General features: G+C 46.2%; 1 protein-coding gene across 1 annotated transcript; it reads right to left on the reverse strand.

Moving 5' to 3' along the window:
- Positions 1-153: 153 nt before the first annotated feature.
- rarab (retinoic acid receptor, alpha b) lies at positions 154-19461 on the reverse strand. The gene is made up of 9 exons (XM_076023686.1): positions 18332-19461; positions 8139-8293; positions 7541-7682; positions 6380-6540; positions 6097-6273; positions 4789-4993; positions 4288-4355; positions 4008-4098; positions 154-2966 (listed from the first exon to the last, which is right to left on the reverse strand). The coding sequence occupies exons 1-9, from the start codon at positions 18531-18533 to the stop codon at positions 2701-2703; spliced, it is 1467 nt and encodes a 488-aa protein (XP_075879801.1). The 5' UTR covers positions 18534-19461; the 3' UTR covers positions 154-2700.
- Positions 19462-20801: the final 1340 nt, after the last annotated feature.

A 20801-nucleotide genomic window follows, 5' to 3' on the forward strand; every position in this document is an offset into this window, starting at 1 on the left:
GCAAACTAAAACTTCCTGGTGATTGGGATCTCACAAAGGGCCCTCTTACCTCAGGTTAGTTTAGTCTCTAAAAAAATATATATCCAGTTTTAAAACAAAACAAAAAGAATCCACCGTAAGCCGTTATTCCACAGAAAGCGTAAATTCAAGACAAAAGAGCAACATTATGGTTTATTATTATCATTTTTTAATTTTTTATTAAACTCTTTCCAGTGAGCTTGGAAAAGGACGACAGCGACACTGATCTCGACCTGACTGACGGAGCGTGTTGTAGTGAGACAGTGACAGTGTGCGTCCACGACGGGGCCGTGACTGTGACAGTTAGTTAGTGGCGGTGACGCTAAAATACAAAATGCAGCTTCGTGCATCCCAAGGAAAAAATCCTGCAAAAAAAAAAAAAAACGCCAAAGAAGACAAACAAACAAACAAACAAAGAATTTCTGCTCCTGCTTTCACTCTGGTTGCAGGCAGGACGACTTACTACGTTTTCACAGTTCTGATGAAACCAGTTGCTGAGGCTGCATCCAAGTTTTACATCGGATCAAAAAAACAAAAAACAAAAACAAAAACAAAAAAAAAAATCATGACGCGTGAAAAAAAAGAAAACCCTCTTGGGTTCTTATTTCTAATTCCAGTGACGCGAGAAACAAAACAAAAGAAGAACTTCTCCCTGATGTGTCTGTGACATCTAAAGCTGAGTTACGTGTGTGCGCGCGTGTGCGTGAACCAAGATACAGTATATACACATGTACAATTAGGAAAATAACCTCTTGTATCATCAGTTCATCAGTCCCGACGACCTTACACCTTTTTTTTTTATATGTACACATTTAAATATATACACACACTAATTTACACACGACGTCCATCACATCCGGTCTCTCTCCTTCGTCGGCTTCGGCGTGGCGTGGCGGCGACTGCGTTCAGAGTCTTTGAAAATACCGTGACGTCTGGTCACATGACCTTGTACCTTCTTTTTTTTTTTTTTTTTTTTTAAATCTCCTGTATTCCCCCCCCCCCCCCCGCAGATAGCAGCTCGTCCGGAACAACAAACAAAAACTGTGACGGTAATTTGCACCAGCAGCGAGACGGGGAAGCAAATGATGAAGGGAAACCATGTGACCGGTTTTTGGGAGGAAGCGAGGAGGATTTCTCATCATGTTTGGGGGGGGGGGGGCGTTAGCGGGGAGGTTCGAGGCCCTAATACGGCCAGAACAACACTGAGCTCGACGGATCGCTGATATTCTGATTTAATACCTTCTTTAAATAACGGCCTCAGTCATTTTTTTTTTGCCCGTGATAAACATGCCTTTGTTTTTGGTTGTACGATATAAATGTACATATTTTTGGTCTATGTCAGCTCTCCTCGAGGCCGACGACCTCCCGTAGAATCCACTCTTCATCCCAGCCTTCCAACAGGTCATGTGATCTTACCCCTGAGGTATGATGGCCAGCGTGGAGAGCACTGCTGTGACTGGTGAATCGCGTGGGAAATACTCCAGAGGCAATCTTGCCCAAGCCAGAGTTCATAAAAAAAAAAAAAAAAAAAATCTAAATCAAACCCAATTCACAAAGGCGTGTTCATAAATTGGCCCGAGTAATTTAATTCTCTTATGTTGCGTAATTGACTAATAGCAATATAATCATGTTAATATTGTATTTACTGTTTGTCAATAGTCCCCTAATTGAGTGAAATGATAGTAAATATAAACTATATGTCAGGGTTTCTCAACTGGTGGGTTGTGACCCAATCAGTGGGTCGCGGCTTCATGGGCCGTGGCTATTGCTTTTGAAAGGGATTTTAAAAAACTAAAAATAATAATAATATATATATATATATGTATATATATATATATATATATATATATATATATATACATACATACATACATACAGAAAATTGCACATTTATTTTGCAGAACACAATTCAATTCAATTCAATAATTGAGTTTTTTTAGTTGAATCAAAAAACTCCAGATTTAGGCCATTATTTAAGAGGGTGTATAGACACACAGTGGTGGAAAAAAGTATTTGGACACCTCGTGCATTGTGTGTGTGTGTGAGTGTGCTGTACCACATTTGGCTAAGAATCAGTCTGAAAGTCTCCGAGTGCAGTTTGTTCCAGTGCAGCTACCAACATGAGTCACTCACGTGCTGCACGTGCACGGCTCCGTCCCGCCCAGGACCGAACGTTTCCGCTAGAAGACGTCCCTCGCAATAGAGTGCAACATTTTTCTTATTTTGCCTTCACAGAAAGAAAGAATTGCCATCCGTTTGTGCCTCTGATGCAGCCAAACCTTTCGAAACACTCGGGGATTTAAAAAAAAATAAAAAAATCTCTGAAATATTTGAAGACGATAATAGAGACTGAGTAAAATTTAAAGGGTGTCCGAAAACTTTTCTCCACCACTGTGTGTGTGTGTGTGTGTGTGTGTCTCGCTTGCCCGCCGCTGCCGTCACAACTGTGGTAATTGGAATGGTGTGTTTGCTTGCAGCGTCAAAGCTTGGAAAAATCAACCTCGCCTCCCTGATGCTGCTGCTGCTGCTGCTGCTGCTGCTGCTGCTGTGATGCTCGCAGCCTGCGTGGAAACACCAGTGTGTGATCAGCAGCTCAGTGAGACATTTCTTCTGAGGAGTCATCCGGTGCGTGAGGGAGGGGTGGGGAGGGGGAGGAGGAAGGGTGGCTGTGGGCGGAGCCACTCAGGTGCCAGGGGATGGGGAGGTGGAGGGGGAGGGCGAGCAGGGGGCGGGGCTCCGGCCGGGCGACCTGGACGATGACGTGCTGGGGCGCCGCCGCCCCCCCGCCTCGGCCTGCTCCTCCTGCTCCTCGCGGCCCCCGGACCCCCGGCCCTTCCCTCCCCCGGCCCCGTGGCCCTCCAGGCCCTCCGAGTTCTCCAGCATCTCCTGGATGAGGGGCGGCATGGAGCCGGGGATCTCCATCTTCAGCGTGATCACCCGCTCGGCACCTGGGAGGCGGGGGGTGGGGGTGGGGGGGAGACAGTGAGAGAGAGAGAGACACGCTAGTCTGTTAGTCTACTGACGACTCGGTTTAAAATCTGATAATCAACTTTTTTTTACATTGGACCAATCAAAGGTCAGTCCGATCAATAATCAATTTAAATGTTCTTTAAAGTTCTTTAAAGTACATTCAATCAGAAGCAGTGTTTGTAAAATTCCGACAAAGTTTCCATTGAATGGTGTGAAGCGTGTGAGGCAGCAATTCTCGTAAAATCTCGAATTACATTTGCGTTCGTTTACTGTCGGGAATCGTTGTTTTATCTTTTGATTACTTGTAAAAAAAATATTCCATCTCTTCCTGTTGACCCCGCACGCCACGTCCGCTGACGTGTAAATGCGAAAAGAATGTTTCTATGACACTTTTGCGATATACCTCTATATCGTTACGTCTGAAAGCCCACCTCGTGAGAACGTAAAAAGGCTTTTAGCTTTATGAAAGGTTTTCTTTCCCGAAATGTAGGTCTTTCCATTAGCAGTTTTTTATTGCGATATTTAGGTTTTGCACAATTCTAGGTTTATGATTTTTACATTGGTAAAAAACTTCATGCAATGCCCATAGATACATTTATTAAAGTGTACAGTCGCAGTACAATCACAGTAATTTTGTTTTGGCACCCTCATGAAGGTTCCTCTATCTATATATAAGAATACACATATAGCAAGTTGGCTAATGTTGCTGTTTCTTCTTCAAAATGTCCAAAATGTTACACACTTGACCTTTAAAACGATGAACATACAGACTGTTAATGGGGAAACGAAACGTGGGGGTGGCCCGCAGCCTGAGTCGGGACCGAACAACAAGAAAATTCTGCAAGTTCGGAAGGCGCACGATCAGATTTCATGACTTTTTCCAAAACTTTTTGTGATTTTTTTTCTTACAAAATTCCATGACTTTCATGACTGTGGGAACACCGTCTGTTGAAATGACCTGTCTGTTAGCGTGTGTGCGTGTGTGTGTGTGTGTGTGTGTGCGCGCGCATGCGTCTCACCCTTGACACTGATGCTCCTGAGGTCGGTGATCTTCATCAGTATCTTGGGGAACATGCAGGGCTTGTCCGGCCTCCTCCTCCTCACGTAGAGCTGCGGAGGACAGAGCAGTGCGAGTTCGTCAGCTGCGTGCGTCTTCTCACATTCCCACTTCCATCCGAGAGGCAGACGCATTAGCGCACGATGCACCCGAGCCTGAAAAGGCCAATGGGGAAGTCGGAGCAACGCTGGCCTGATTCAAATAGAAAGAAATGTACACAGCAAAGTGAAGGAGAGTTTAACCTTCAAGGCTTCCACGATGGGCTCCTGGAGAACGTCCACCTTGTCCGAGTCCTCCAGGTCCTGGCGGTCTGCAAACACACACACACAGACACACACTGTAACACACCTGTGTGGCATTGAGAGCCGCTAGATCAACTTGCACTGCGGCGTGATCGTGGAAAATTAAAACTCTTCAATCAAGCTCAGCCAAACCGCCCACGCAGAGGCTTCGCTCATCTGTCCTGCAAAACTGCAGCGATCGGCCTCTTTTGCAGTTGCGAAAAACAGGAAACAGCTGCGAGCTGCCGAGAACACACACACACACACACACACACACACACACACACACACACACACACACACACACACACACACACACACACACGCTTTTTTTTCTCTGTTCATCAGAAACGGACCACGTTTTCGCATTAAAAAGCGGAATCGAGACGCCGGCACCGAGGGCTTCTCTCTCGTTTCTTTCGCTCTCTGGAGAAAACGCAGGCGGGAAGCGAAGCGCGCTACCTCCACACAGCAGGCAGATGGCGCTGAGCAGGCCCGTCTCGGCGTCGTCCATCTCCAGCGGCAGCAGCTGGTTGGCGAAGGAAAACACCAGGTCGGTGAGCGGCCCGAAGCCGGCGTTGTGCATCTGCGTGCGGTTGAGCGTCAGGCCGTCGGAGAAGGTCATGGTGTCCTGGTCGGGGGTGTAGCGGGTGCAGATCCTCAGGATCTGCCGGGACGCGGAGGAGGAGGAGGGGGAGGAGGAGGAGGAGGAGGAGGAAGAGGTGTGAAAAGGTCTTCCCACCAGGGGTTTGTTCCAGATGGTTGGAAATGATGTTTGGCAAAATAATCAACCAACATGTCGATGATCATGGCCATTTTCTTTGCATGGCTGTTAAGCCCTGAATTACCGTCTTACTGCCTCTTATTTTCTCACTTTATTTGGACAATTCTTGTTTTGCTTTTTGTTTCTTTTTGCAGCAATGTCTTCCCCGCCTGTTACCTTGAGGAGCAAATCACCCAGCCATGAATGATGTTTTTGACTGGCAGGCAATCATATGATGTTATCATAGATTATATTTAATCACAGTAATTAATCAATTATTGCATCATATCTGATAACAATATTTAAAAAATATTATTCAATTCATTCTATTATTTATGTATTTGTATTTTTTCCATCTTCGCTCCAATTGTCTACGGCTCCCCACAGTACCCCCTGGTGGCCACCCAGGGGAACGCAGCCCTCACCATGTAAACCAGTCTTTTTCAACCTTTCTTCAATCATGGCACATTTTTTTACATTAAAAAAAAAAAAAATCACCTGGCACAGCACCAACCAAAATATTATTTGGAAAATATGCTGTAGTCTCTTAACTTGTTTATACTCAGTAAGTGTGAACAGAATAGACTAAGAATGCCTTATTTATCCCACATTGGGGACATCTGTGTAGTTACAGCAGCAAAAACCAGAATAAAAAAGAAAAAGGAAGGAAATAAAGATATATATACCAGTTATCTGCACAACTTAAGATAATGATAGATGCGCACAGAGCTGAGAGCACAGTCACTCCATAATGGAATGATAGTATTCTTTTTTTTTTTTTTTTTAAGCCCTATTAAGTGAAATTGGATCATTTTTCACGGCACAGCGGTTGAGAACCACTGTCCTATATGACAAACCACTTTTATTAGCACGCATCCCTATTTTAATGTTGGGTCATATTCCATGTGGCTATCTTGGATACAATGACTTATTATTTGCTGAATGTATTGATCAGTGTCTAATAAGCCCGCGAGGGGCGGGGCCACCAACCGCGGCGTGCGACTCACCAGTATGTCGAGGCAGGCGGCCTTGAGCAGGGTGATCTGGTCGGCGATGGTCAGCGTGGTGAAGCCCGGCAGCTGCTTGGCGAACTCCACCGTCTTGATGATGCACTTGGTGGACAGCTCACTGAACTTGTCCCACAGGTTGACGTCCAGGGCGACGCGGTGCTCGGCGCTGTTGTTCTGCAGGGTCGGAAGAGGGAGGGGAGAGACGGAGGGAGAGAGAGGGACGGCGTCAGACGGGTTCGGGTTAGTCAGCGACTTCGCAGGCCGGGCGCCGGAGTCTCACCGTGGTGTATTTTCCCAGCTGGCACAGGGACGGGAACGTGTCCTGGTGGGCCCGGCGAACCCGCTCGATCATCTGCTCCGTCTCGGCGGACAGGACGTAGACCTCCACCTCCGCCGGCTTCTTCTCCTCCTTCTTTTTCTTTGTTCTGTCGTTTCTGACCACTGCAGGAGGGTGGCAGAGGCGCCGTTTGAAGTGGGTCAGTGTGTAAGTCAAGAACAGTCCTTGTACCGGTGATAATCCCCTTTCTCTTTCTGACTTATCGTGATTAAAATGGATGTGACCCATAAAAAAAAAAAATAGTTTGAACACGTAAAAAAAATAAATAAATAAAGATAAATTGAACATGTGCGTGCAAGTTCGTTCAAGAAACAAAACCAACCAAATCACATTGACCAAACATAATGGAAGTAGGACAAAATTTGTCGAAAATTTGTAGAGCATGGATGCTTTAGGACATAGATGTAAAACTCTGGTCCGTGGGCCAAAACTGGCCCGCAGTGCAATTATGTTTGGCCCGTGAGGCAATACAAAATCACCACTAAATCACATGTACCGCTAGTACTACAAATCCCAGAATGCTCTGCTGGTTATTTGGTCAATTGGGACAGGATGTTCACTGAAGAATATTATTATTATTACTTAACTGGTTCATTTGTTGTTGTTACTTTATTAATTAAATCGATTTTGCACGTGTGCAATATGAAGTAATGTATTGTTTAGTATTAAGCTTTGCTTTTTCCCTTTTCAGGTTGAGGCAAAACTTGTTTGAGTCATTATTAAAAAGTTCACTATTCTGAAGGAAGATTTTTTTTTTTTTTTAAATTACTATCAATGTTGACCTGTGACTTTGTCCAAGTTTGAAATGTCGGCCGCACTGTGTATTTGAGTTAGACGCCCTTGCTTTAGCTTCAGACGACGCTACCCGAGGGACAGCGACTAGGAAGGAACACTATGCAGTAACTGCTCGAGGCCACCAGATGGCGGAAAAACGTCAAGAATCCGCACTTTGCGTCTCTGTGCCAAAGTTCAAGGGGTGCAAAGGAAAAAAAAAAGAAAAAAAAAAAAGGAGATTATTCTGAAGGGGGGGGGGGGGGGGAAGAGAAGTACCTTTCTTATCAACCTCCCTCAACCGGATTGACTTAGCAATGTGAATTCACTCACGCTCCTTGGACATGCCCACGTCGAGGCACTTCTGCAGCCGGCACGACTGGCAGCGGTTCCTGGTCACCTTGTTGATGACGCACACCTTGTCCCGGTGGCACGTGTACGTCATGTTCTTCTGGATGCTGCGCCGGAAGAAACCCTGGGAGGGGAGGGGAAGCGGAAGGGACGTTGACAGGTGAAAAACGGGAAGGCGGTGCTTCCTGATCGGAGTGGGGGGGAGCGAGGGGGGAGGGGGGTAAACATCTGGAAGAGGAGGGCGCCATCTGCTGCTAATGTGCAGCGAGCGGCGGCGGCGGCGGCTTTACTTTGTGTGTTTTTCAGAGAGCGGCGGTTGATCACAATTGCGCGGATATCGAAGCCGGCACGCTTTGTGTGTGTGTTTGTGTGTGTGTGTTGGGATTAGATGTAGCAAAGAGGCTTAGCGGTCCTGGGAGGAGGTACAAAGGTCACGACCTCTGCGCCCGCACGTTACGCAAATGCTTGGCTAGGAACTATTTTCTGATTCGCGCAGGCCGCTGTACTGTAACCTGTGGACCTAATCCTGTGTGTGTGTGTGTGTGTGTGTGTGTGTGCGCGCGTCGCCCGGCTTGCCTACCTTGCAGCCTTCGCAGGCGCTGACCCCGTAGTGGTATCCCGAGGATTTGTCCTGACACACAAAGCAGGGCTTGTAGACTCGGGGCGGGGGCGGAGGCGACGGGGGGCTGGGGACCAGGAGGTCCTCCCCTGAGCTGGTGCTCTCCGTCTCTATGGCTGGAGGAAGGGATGGCGGGAGGGGGAAAGAAAATAAAAACATTGCTCGCTGAGTGAAAGTGATGAAAGTAGCTGCTTTGGGAACTGGACTCTGGTGTTTGGCCGGAGCCGTTCGGACTCTGAGTGGCAGCTTTTCGACGTCGACGGACGACTGAGTGCCGTCCGGGGCTGCGAGGCGGTGGAGTCGCCTGCGCCACCGCACGTCCGTGCAGCTAAACAGAACGGGGCCATTGTCTTCATTTCATGTATACTTAATTGGGAGTTTTTGTTTCCTTCTATAACAGACGCACACATATTTCAGATGTTCATCCAGAGCAACAGTGGGCAAACTTTTTTGATCACAGTGGTTTCTAAAATTAGACGGAGGGAGCAGGAGCAGGAGCAGACGGATGGAGCGTTTTGGTGACCCACCTCATAGGAGAAATGAAATATATCATGGGATATGTATGTAACATGTGGTATAATGCCAATTGAAAATGAACAATAGTGTTACAACAGAATATGTGTCCTTGAAGCTACATGTAATTTAGCTCTCTATTGAAATGACTCTTAAAACACTGAAAAAACTGGATGAAATACAGCAATTTTATGACTTAGTTGCTATTAATATCACTTCTTCAATTTCGGAGGGCCGGTATATGGCCCCCGGGCCGTGGTTATGCCCACGCCTGGTGTAGACTGCAACAGATTTTCTACTGATGACCTCAACGTCTCGTCTGCCTGTGATTTTATTATAAATACAGCTAACTGAATGGGATTCCCTGTGTCTTCCTTCATTGTATATGATTGCTAGTGTGTTTGTTCTATAACACACACACACACACACACACACACACACACACACACACACACACACACACACACGTTTCAGATGTTCATCTAGATGTTGACGTTTACATCTTGTTGTTTTATGAGGCCCCTCAAACTTTCCGCTGTGAGCAGTGTGATGAACGCCAGAAGTCTGTTCAGCCGGGCTGCTGACTGACTGAAGGCGAGGCAAAGAGTGGTGCTGCTGGTGGCGGCGGCGGAGGTGGAGGAGGAGGAGGGGTTCGTGGAAGGAGGCCGAGGGGAAATAAGAGAGTCAGTCCCCGGTGAGCCGTGACTTGGGCAAAACGCTGAAGTGAACACTTAACGCCGTCCTACGCAGGTGCAACTCCACTTCTGACTGCACGGAAATAGAAAATGACGCGGCGCTTCGCCCGCTGTCAGAGTCGAGGGCGAGGTATGAATGAGCCGTTCTTCAACGTTCCCGTTCAAACTGCTGACCAGCACTGAGCGCTAGAGGGGGCATTCGCTGACAACACGGTGATGTGTGACTGAGGAACAGCCATCGTTGACTGCAAAAAGCAAAATTAACTGTTTAATTAATAATGTGTTAATAACGCTGTAATAACTAGCATAATCTTATACTGAAGTATGTTAAGAAGCATCTTACATGGCTTAATATAAAGTGTTACCCATAATTCTGCAGTCTGCTGGATGCTAGAGTGGTCATGTGACGGGACTTCCCCCCCCTCCGGATGCTTCTGTGATGCATTTTCAGGACTACGGCTATATTTATTTTTCTTGAAAATCTTCCCCTCTGCTTGACCTCCTTCCACTTTTGATCCCAAACACGATAGCGCGTGTGGGACTTCAATGGTCGGTCGGCCGGCCTGCTCGCTGAGTGTCTCGTGCAGCACGTTTATTTGTCCTCCTTCCTCTTTGAAGCCGAAGCAGCATCGGCCGGAAGACTCGCCCATCCAACCGTGTTGGGACGCCACAAAACTATCAAAACTTGCTAAAAATAAAAATCTAATTTCCACCCTGCAGTTTTGCACGATTTTCCATTATTAAGGCTCCTCCCACTTAAAAAAAACAAAAAAAACAACAACTGTATTTCCAGGAAGGAAGTGAGGATTCATGTGACGCACACACTCTTTGCGGGGACTTCCATATGTTTTTGCAGAATCTTGTACAACTCCAGTCTAAATCCTAAACCTTAAAATAGCTTTTTTTCTTCTTCTATGGTCACAATGCGTCCGTCCCCCTTGTAGCCCTCAGATAAGAGCGCTTTGTTTTTCTACCTTTCTATGTTTTTTTTTTTTTATCTTAACCTTATCTCAACCTGAGCCGAAAGCAAACCGCAGTTCATTCCTGGCTAGTAAAACTCACTTTCACAACTTTCACTTCACAAAAGAGGCACTCACAAAGCCCTGTATTTATACACACACACACACACACACACACACACTAATGCATGTTGCAGGTGTGAACACTCCAGAGTGATAGTGGGACCATGCTTGACTCCTCTGACTCCCCCCCCCTCATGTTGCCTTCACTGACAACTCTCTCACACACACACACACACACACACACACACACACACACTTCTCCCTCCCCCTCTTTCATAGCCATACCAGACATTCCACTATGTAGGAGATCCGAATCCCCCTATTGGTCTGCTCTGTTTACATAGAGAGCGAGAGAGAGAGTCACAGAAATAAAGAGGTCCTCCTCCTCCTCCTCCTCCTCCTCCTCCTCCCCTTTCTCCACTGTCCATCCCTGCGTCTGCCCCCTCTCCCCGTTTGCCTTTGCTCTCTTTGCTCTCACCGACACACCAGCCAGCGGCTCCCCTCGCTCAGCACCGTCTGTCTGACCTTCCCTGGCGCATGACTCTCTCCTTCCACTCGGCCCTCCAAGAGCGCCGCTCCGTTTTCAACTCCGTGTTTATAAATCTCATCCCTGCCCTTCCCACACCAGCGCAGGGCGCGCCAATGTCTCCGGCCCTCGGCCACGGTGTTTACACGAGAGAGGCGGAAGGAGGCTACGGCTACTTGATAAATTAGCAGAGGATGAGCTTTTCTCTTCCTCATTTCGTCCAGTTCACGAACTCGTCGTACGTCGTAGATGCAGAATCGTTAGAGAATATTTGCCAAAGTGAATTTTACATATTATGAGACTGGAAAACTGTGTGTGTGCAGTCCTAAAACAGTGCCTAACTACACCCTACAAGCAAACAAGAACAAACTGGAGCATTTTGAGGCATTTGAATAAGGGATGTTAACAATTAGTTAAGAATTTAATTGATTAAATTAAATTAGTCGCAATTAATTTAACATTTTTTTACACAGGGTTTTTTTTGTTAAATGGCGTGGTGTATACCTGTATTCCTAGAACAAGTTACTTTTAAACAACTAAAAAAAAAAAAAAAAGTTGAAATGTGAGCCATTAGAAGTCAACTTAAAGTCAGAGGATAAATGTTTAGGGTGTTTTTACTGTTCTCTAATGTAAAAATGGGTCACATTGGACCCTCAACATTATCCAAGGGTTAAATAATGTCTTCCTTACACATCTTTCATTTAGGTTCTTAGGAAAAGTCGCCGCTTATCAATTAATCATGACTTGACTGATAAGGTCAATCAACTAACGATTAATAATTAATCGATCATTTGCAACCCTTAATTACAAACTATCTACAACAAACGCATATAAACTACTTTGATAGTTTTTGTTGAAACCTGTGAGTGAGTGTAGACGCAAGTTTGACGAGTGAGGTGTTGCTGCACTGGAGAATTTCAACCGAGGCCATGAGGTCAAAGCAAACAAACGTACGTGCCGCTGCTATTAGTTTTCCCGGCGCCGCGTGTTGTCCTAGCGTTAGCGCGCATCGCCGCCTGTTTTTTCGCGCAGCCTCGGCTCAAAGCGCCGCTGCGCAGCCTGCGCCGGCTTCCCCCGTGTTGTATTTAGGCTTATGATGGATCTCCCCGGGCCAGCTGTGTTTGGCCACGGCCGGCCGACCAGCCGGGTGCATCGGCCCTCCGATCGGAGGCCGACTCCTCCGCCGCCTCTTATCACCCCCGCCATCTCTCCCCACCCCCGAACCTCTCGGCTTCCCCAAGGTGAAAGCGAAGCTCAGATTTATTGTCCTTGCGCCGCGCAGGAATGCACAAAGAGATGATTTTTTTTTTTTTATCACAGCTCCATTTTCAGTGAAACCGAAACCCCTGGACACAATACGGCTTGCCTTGCATTTGTCACCAGAGAGAGACAAGACAGAGCGTATGTTAATTTTCAACACGCCATTGTTTTACTAGGGTTACTCAGTTACAGGCTTGGGGGTGGGGTGATGGTGTGATGTATAGGTGGTGACGCTAGTTGTTTAAACTGGGGATTGAAAGAGAGAACTGTGAACCTATCTGACTTTCTTGGAGTGTTGTAGTCAAGACCGCACCAACCAAGACCAAGACCCCATCAAGAGAGCATTGAGACCGAGACAAGACCAAGACCCTTAAAAAGTGATCTGGAGACCAGGACCAATCTTGAGTGCTAAAACACTAATAGAAGCTAAAACATAGACTTACACACAGGGGAATTAGACGATCAAACAACTCGACTGGATTCATGAGATCTCAATTCTGAGATTTCAGTGAAGCACCTCGAGCTCCATTCAGAGTTTCCAGCTGGTCTTAGTGCTCCATAGACAATTAGCTTCCTGCTAGCTGCTGCTAGCTGGAGGACAATAGGGCCTCCAAAATGAAGGCGGGAGCTGTTGCTATCTGGTGCGACCGGCAGTAAAAATCTGATTGGTCCGCTTTGAATGTGGCAAAAAGTTCCTATCATCTTTTGTGTGTTTTCTCCCAATAGTCCACCCCCCCCCCCCATCCCCCTATCCAAATGCTTTCTATGGCTTCTTCTCAAGCTGGATGCGTGGAAACAAATCCAATAGAAGGGTTAGTGAGGCAAGCACTAAATGTGTTTACGCACCGACTTATATACTGATGGAAATGTTATATTTGTGCAAAATACACACAGAAGTAAATCACAAGAAAGAAAATCAGTAGCGAAAACACTTTGATGGGTTTGTCTGTTTTTGACTAATCCAAAGAATTGATGAGTCATAAATCTAATGCAGCAATCTTTGAAGTCCAAAGTTAGCCAGAACAGTTCTTATATGTACTGTATATAAGAATACACATATAGCAAGGGTCTTGTTCCCACTTAGCTGCCATCTTGCACCATCATATTTCTAAGGAAGCCTGGTGTGGACAATCCAGCCCGCTTGACAAGTGCGTATAGAATATAGAATAGAATTTAAGCCTTTGTTAATCACACATTTGCACAATTAAAGCAACAACATAGTGCAATAGAAGGAAAATTATATTAATTACAAAGAAATAAAAAAGTAAAATAAAATATTCATCGAGGGTGAATGCTCACATCCTCAAATAAACCAACAAAGAAGAAGGTGGATGAGGTATCCAGGGTGTGGTTGCAGGCCACCGTAGTTCACTGGCGAGCTCGAGAGAGGGAGGGTACGGCATCCCTAAGGGGACATAAGTAAAAGAGCCATGCAAACCAAAATGCAACGACCGATGTCGCTGTTTCTTCTTAAAAATCTCAGAAAATTACACAATGAACCTTTAATTCAAGGCTAATATTCAGGTTTGACGCCTTGCAAAATCAGCCTGCGTGCTGCATCCGTGCATGACTACTGGATTTAGAGGGGGACGTTATTATCACGGCTCAATCCAGGTCACACGTCACCTATGGGCCGTCTCAATGCACAGAGTGAGACTCTCACCCGGCTTGTTTAAATTCCCGTCAACAGAAGCGCCTTGTGCCGCCTGCAGCGCAGACACTCCCCGACTGTTCCTTATGTAATCAAAAACAATGCCATATTCGGCGGATCTCGGCCAGCTGCGCAGCCGGGCCCTCTTTGTCACATACAGACATGACTCACGGCTCGTTCGCAAGGCACTTACGTTATTAAAATGGAGTATTGTGTTGTTTTACGGGCCGGCCATTGTCTTGCAGAGTGCAACGCAGCACTCCTATTCAATTCAGCGCCTGAAATCGGGTTAGCACCTATTCACTAACAAAAAAAAAAAAGAGGATCCGTTTGTTAAATTATGTAATTTGCCAAATTATCAACTAATGCTTCAAGAATCTGTTTGCAGCACCGTGATTTCAGCCCCGTAATGCGGCCCAGCAGAGTTAAGTCACACTACTGTCTGTGCTCTGAGGCTCCCGCTGTTTATTATATGAGAGTCAATGCACAAAGGTCATGCTGACTGGATGTATTTTGTTTCCTGCGCGCTCACTCTCGGGGACTTGTGTTGCTTGCCGGCGACCGGCGATGAGGACGAGAAAGAGTGAGGTTCGCTGTTGCTTCTCGTGTGCCCAAGTCGACCGATTTCACCGGCAACAAAGGAAAAAACACACACACGGTACCGCCTCCACAGCTGTTGCCCCATACATTAACACTCGGCGCATTAATATTCAATGTCTGAAAATGAGTCGGGAGCAATCGTGTGTTTCCCGGAAGCGAAACGCTGCTGATTTAAGCTGCAATTGTGAAGACGAAAGTTTATTCCAAACATGTTTGTGTTAATCCGACCCCTTCTCCACTTGGTAATCGTCGTTTATGTAATATGCAACCTGTTTTTTTCTTTCTTTTTTCACATACCGTAAACATGGGATGTCGATTAAGAATTTAATCGATTAAATCGATTAAATCAGATTAGTCGCAATTAATTTAACATTCTTTACACAGGTTTTTTTTTTTGGTAAATTGCATGGCGTATACCTGTACACCTAGAACAAGTGACTTAAAAAAAACAAACAAAAAAAACAAATTAAATAAAAAATGCATGTTGAAATGTGACCCATTAGAAGTTAACTTAAAATCAGAGGATACACGGGTGTCACATTGGACCCTCAACATTATTTAAGGGTTATTTAATGTGTTCCTTACACATTTTTCATTGGAAAATTTAGGTTCTCAGGAAAAATTGCCGCTTATCAATTAATCGTTCCATCGATCGATAAGGTCAATCAACTGACGATTAATGAATTAATCGATGATTTGCATCCCTACCGTAAACCAATGCTAATAAGGAAAAATAAATGAAATAACCATGTAAAAACGTGTTAACCCTAGTGCTCTACACACCCTTCTTCTTCCCTGTAACTGGTAAATGCCCCGAGTTTGTACTGCTGTTTAAACAAGCTCATGCTTGGACATTGCCTCACCCCCCCCGACCCCCCCTCTGTCAGTCTGTTCCACAATTTCACTCTACATACTGTAAAGCCGAAAGTTTTTAATTCAAACACGAGGATGTTTGAATTTGTTTGAAAGATTACATTTTTTTCTCCCAACAATCGTTGCCTCTGAAGTCCTCAAAAGTGAGGAAAGTCCATTCGGTGCTTCTTTGTCTTGCAACCGCATGGAGTCCAACCTTTGTTGCTCTCTCCCCCCCCACCCTCCACCCCCCACCCCGCCGGAATCAATCACGGCGTAGTGCTTTTTTTTTTTTTTTTTGCAGGAGGCTGTAAACGTCGGGCTAATTCCGCTGATTTCTGGAGAGTTGTTCAATGTTGGCATGAGAGTGCTCCAAGACACCACAAACTGAGCAAACTTCTTGAAAAAAACCCAAAAAACCCCAAAAACACACACACACACACACACACACACACACACACACACACACACAAAATACTTTTTTTTTTTAAAACATCTAGTTCCTGAATAACATCCGGTTTGAAACTAATTCAGCTCAACGGGGGAACACAATGTCAGGGCAGTGATGAGGATGAACTGCTTGAGCTGAACAGACAGAGCTGCAGGAGGGGGCGGGGGGATCGCCGGAGCGTCTGAGAAAAAAACAGTTTGCGCGACCTGTCGCGTCCAAAATTCTCAACTTTGATTCTGACCAACGCAGGAGAGGAAGACCAAAAAAACAACTAAAAAACTTCAGATACGTCACGCAGAGCCGTTCAACTACTCGAGCAGCATCGTGAGCATTGATCCGACGCAAGTGTGGTCACACGCACGCGTTTGCACACGGGTCAGACGCAGCCAGTGTACCTCCACATTCCCAGACAAGCTGTGACTGTGTGCGCACGTTGGTGTGTGTGCGTGCGCATGTGTGTGTGTGTGTGTGGGTGTGTGTGCGCGCTCCTTCTCCAATGGCAAGGGAGAGAGAGGTCATTCAGTGCAGGGAAGTGATGACTGGGCAGCTGACACAGTGGAGAAAGAGGCAGATAGAAGGAGAAATAAAGAGAGGGAGGGAGGGATGTAGGTCACTTCCCAATTGTCAGTGAGTCATTGCTCTGGATAACACCCAAATGCGCGCGTGCGCGCGCGCACACACACACACACACACACACACACACACACACACACACACACACACACACACACACACACACACCACAGCTGACATGTCGCTAGGGCAGCAGCCCAGTGTGTGTGTGTGTGTGTGTGTGTCTCTCTCTGCATGGCCTTTAACCTTTGAACCTGCTTCATTCAAGTCACTCTCTCTCTCTTTCTCTCCCTCTCTCTCCCACACGTCCCGACGGCTTGGATTTACGAGCGCGCCCCCTCTCGCCTCTATACATCTCTGTTTCTCAGCACAAGGCCAGAGTCCACTCACGCTCTCCCGCTCTCTCTCTCTTTTATGACTCTGCCTCGGTTGTGCAAGAGCCATGTCACAGTGACATCACTGTGTCATCGCCCTTGGGCCGCCGTCTGATTTCCAGAGGAGGTCCCGGGTTTGCCGGTTTATCTTGGTTTATTTGTTTGTCTGTATTATTTTGGTATGGGGAAGAGAACCTGCCCTGATATATTCCCATTTGGAGTGCACTGTTGTTGACGGTCAGTGACATGTTTTCAAAGAACGAGTGCAAAAAAAAAAAGAGCTTGAAAGCAGCCTTTTAACACGTTAGCAAAGGTTGTTTTTTGTTGGAGGCTGGCTCCTGGTGATGCAGGCATTTAATAATTACATTGAGGGATTTAACTCTCTGAGTTAATATAGTGAAGAATTTGAAACAAAACCAACATTTTAATGAAAAAAAAATAGACGTATGGTTTGGCATGAAGACTGTATTATCTTGAAACTATCAAGCGCGAAATTTGATTCGACTTTCCTAGGATCCCAAAGGTAACAAAAACAAATGAAGTAATCACCACTGGAGCTAACATTTTGCTTTTGTCTCCTTCCCAAATATGTAGACACACATTTTGATCACGCAAAATATGTGGTCAATTTGCGAGGGTTCTTAGTAAATCGAATCATTTAATAGTTTAATAATTAACAGTTCTGGTCAACATTGCAAAATTTTATATAAAAAGACAAACAAACAAACAAACAAGTAATTCCTAGAATCGTTGGAATTCGTTACACGTCAATGTCTCGTTAACTTGACGACAATCAGTAACAGGGAAGAAATAGAACGATCTAAACACGTAGAAGCACAAACTACTAACCAGCCAAGACTTATTAACCACTTAAAACGGCTGGGAAGCACTTTGAAGCAGATGCCGCAGCCGATAAACATTGAGGGCTATATTCGTCCCTTGTGTTGATAAGCTGTAAACACTCCTCGGTCTGAGCCTGAGGTCAGGATGGGCTGATTTTGGTAAATGAGTTGCATGCCAGTGCCAGTGACCTACTGAGGGCATCGGAGTCGCTCCCTAACAACAACAACAACAACACAGCAGAAACATACAGTTGCCATATAAACATACTCCTGACTAGATATTATAAAGGCCAACAACAGAACCACCTAAATGAAAAATAAAAATAGAAACATTTCGAATCCTAATTGTGTTTAAAAATGTCCCCCCCAACACACACACACACACACACACACACACACACACAAATGGCAGCGTATGCATATCAAGTGGAAACCCCCTGCAGATGTGCAATTGTCTTACTCTGCAGCCAACGTATGTAAATATGTCGCCGATTCAAACGCCGCTGCAGAGCTCGACAACCTATGCAAGTGACTTCCAGTGTGATAAAACAGCACGTCCCTTTTCAGGCTGCTTAATGTGATGCTAAATAGAGCCCGCGGGGCACCTGAAACAAGAAGACGGGCTCGGCGTGTCCTAGTTGGAACCGGTCAACTCATGCATTCATCCCCCTACTGAGCTGACAACATCTTAAAACACGTCATTTTTGCGATAGTTTAATTTCTGCCTTAAAAAAAAAAAAAAAAAAAAAAAAAAAAAAATCATTTACCAACCGAATACAGTGACAGTGTACTTACAGTGGCTGGAGCCGCTCCAGTGCCTGCTGCTCACCAGCGACCCTCCGAACGGACGCTGGAGTCCTCCGACGCCGGACAGGAGTCCCTTGTCCGGCCCGAGCCCCGGGGGTCTGTGGTAGTAGTCCATGCCGAGGAAGGAGCCGGGACTGGGGCTGCTGGGGCCGCCGGGGCTGAAACCCACAACATCCACGCTTTCGTACATCCCAGAGAGAAGCGCCGCCTGCCTGCCCTGGTGTCTTCTTTTGAAGGCGAAACTGAGAGAAGCAGCCCGTGTGAGGAAGCGGGAGAAGAGGAAGGGGGAGATCAAAGCGTTTTCGAAAGGGGAGAAGAAGGAGGAGGAGGAGGAAGGGAAGAGTTTCACATCTTCCTCGCACACACTGACGGGAGGCGGAGAAGGGGAGGAGAGGGGGCAAGAGAAGAGATATGACCGGCCCCTGTGACCTTTCAGCCCTGTGGAAGGGAGCGTGTCGATTCTAGAGCCGCCGGGACGAGGCGCAAAGCGACGCGGCTCGACGCCGTCTTCTTCTCTTTCTCCTTCTTCTTCGGCGTCAAAAAAAAACCGCTACAAGTGCCGGAGGAAACGACCCTCAGTGACGGAGAGAGAGAGAGAGAGAGAGAGAGAGAGAGAGAGTCGGGCGAACTGCAGGAGGGGAGCCGGAATGTTTTTAGCTCGCTAATCCCCCGCAGTCGACGGAAGGAGCTCACTTGACGCCCGGGCGACGACTCTCCGTTTGGTCGGTCGGTGGGTGTCACGGGCACCGCGGTTCCCTCTCGATATCCATGCGCGGCATCCAGCCCCGCTACCTCGCCGAAAAGTCGCTCCGGTCACAGCGAGCCCAACGAAGCGGGCGCGCGAGCGAGCGAGCAGCCTTGAAATGCCTCCTCGCGGCTAGATAGGACTTTGAATTTGCCGCTGTGTGTCCGAGTGGCGCTAGTATCCCCGAGGTAGAAGCGGCGGCGGTGAGGTAGGAGGAGGTGATCCTGTCCGGGGCGGCTCTGAGCGGCTCTCCGCGCTGCCGAGGTCCGGCAGTAGGCTAGCAGGCAGTGTCCTGTGGTAACCTCTGATCTGTACCCGACGGCCTCTCTCTCTCTCTCTCTCTCTCTCTCTCTCTCTCTCTCTCTCTCTCTCGCTCGCTCGCTCGCTCTCTCACTCTCCGAGTGACACCAGCTGCACGCGAGCTCCACCTATCTACCCCGCACCTTCCTCCACAAGAACATTGAAAAAACAAACAAACAAACAAAAAAAACCCAACATGCAGCCTTAAATTTGCTATAATAGGATACGTAATCGTTTCTCTTTGTCGCTGTAATTCTTCATTTCAAGCTTGGATCTTTCACAGCCTTCACATCATGGTAAAGAGAAGTGAAATTATGTATTGTTATGAGTTGTATTTAATTAGTTTACGTGAGTTAGATTAAAAAAAAAAAAATAAACATAATTTTCTGTATATTATATATATATATATGTTAAACACAGCGTCAAAAGTCAAGTCAAGTGAAATCTGTAACCCAGATATAATAATGATACACTGAATGCCGGTGGCATAAAAGGGGTTTACTTTGTCTGACACAATGTTTGGGTGTGTTTTTTTGGGTCAAAGAACAATCAACATGAATACCACGACCTCGGGGTTTTCCCCCGAAACACTGTAATGTAGCTGAAATCAATGCCAGCCACTTCATCTGACAGTGGCTTTAATGTTGTGGCAGAGCAGCGTACAGCATTGCAAAAATGCTGCAGCTACATGAAGCTTGCGACTTCATCATCCCAACATTCATTACAAAATGTTAGATTTTTTTAGTTTGAAAAAAAAACCTCAAACACGCGCGCACACACACACACACACACACACACACACACACACACACACACACACACACACACACACACACACAGATTTTGTAGACATTTTGCTGGAGATATGAGCTCATGTCCTTGAGAGGTGTCCCACTATTGATTAGCTGCCGGTTAAAATATGGCCAGTGAAAAGGGAAACATCACTTTCCTGGCGGCCTGTTAATCAATTCAGGACATAAAATCTACACAATCTATATGGTCTTTGCAAAAGTGTAAATGCATGAGGTACTGTTGAGCGAGGGGGTTGGGGGTGGGTGGGGAATGATTGAGTCTAAGGGGCCGTTTACACGGAAACAGATTTTTTTTTTGAAACCCCACACTTTCAAAAACACTCTTGAAAAAAAAAAACATGTTTACACCAAGCCGTATTTAAAAAAAGATTCCTGTTTACACAGATACACTGGTAACGACTGAAAATGATGTGGTACCTATGTCAGGCCTGGTGTGGCGCTGCAAGATGGCAACACTGTGACTTGCTTCTCGACAGCAGCTCTGAAGCAATATGAAGTATCTGGTATCTGGTTGCAAAGACGTTTTTAGCAGGATCCAGACATGTTAGTGCCATATAATACCAATTTCAAAATGCTTTATTTGTCATTTTAGACAAAATAG

Source organism: Nelusetta ayraudi, unplaced genomic scaffold, assembly GCF_046127955.1.
Source record: "Nelusetta ayraudi isolate G7.1 ecotype Tasmania unplaced genomic scaffold, CSIRO-AGI_Nayr_v1 ptg000016l, whole genome shotgun sequence".
Taxonomy (NCBI): Eukaryota; Metazoa; Chordata; class Actinopteri; order Tetraodontiformes; family Monacanthidae; genus Nelusetta; species Nelusetta ayraudi.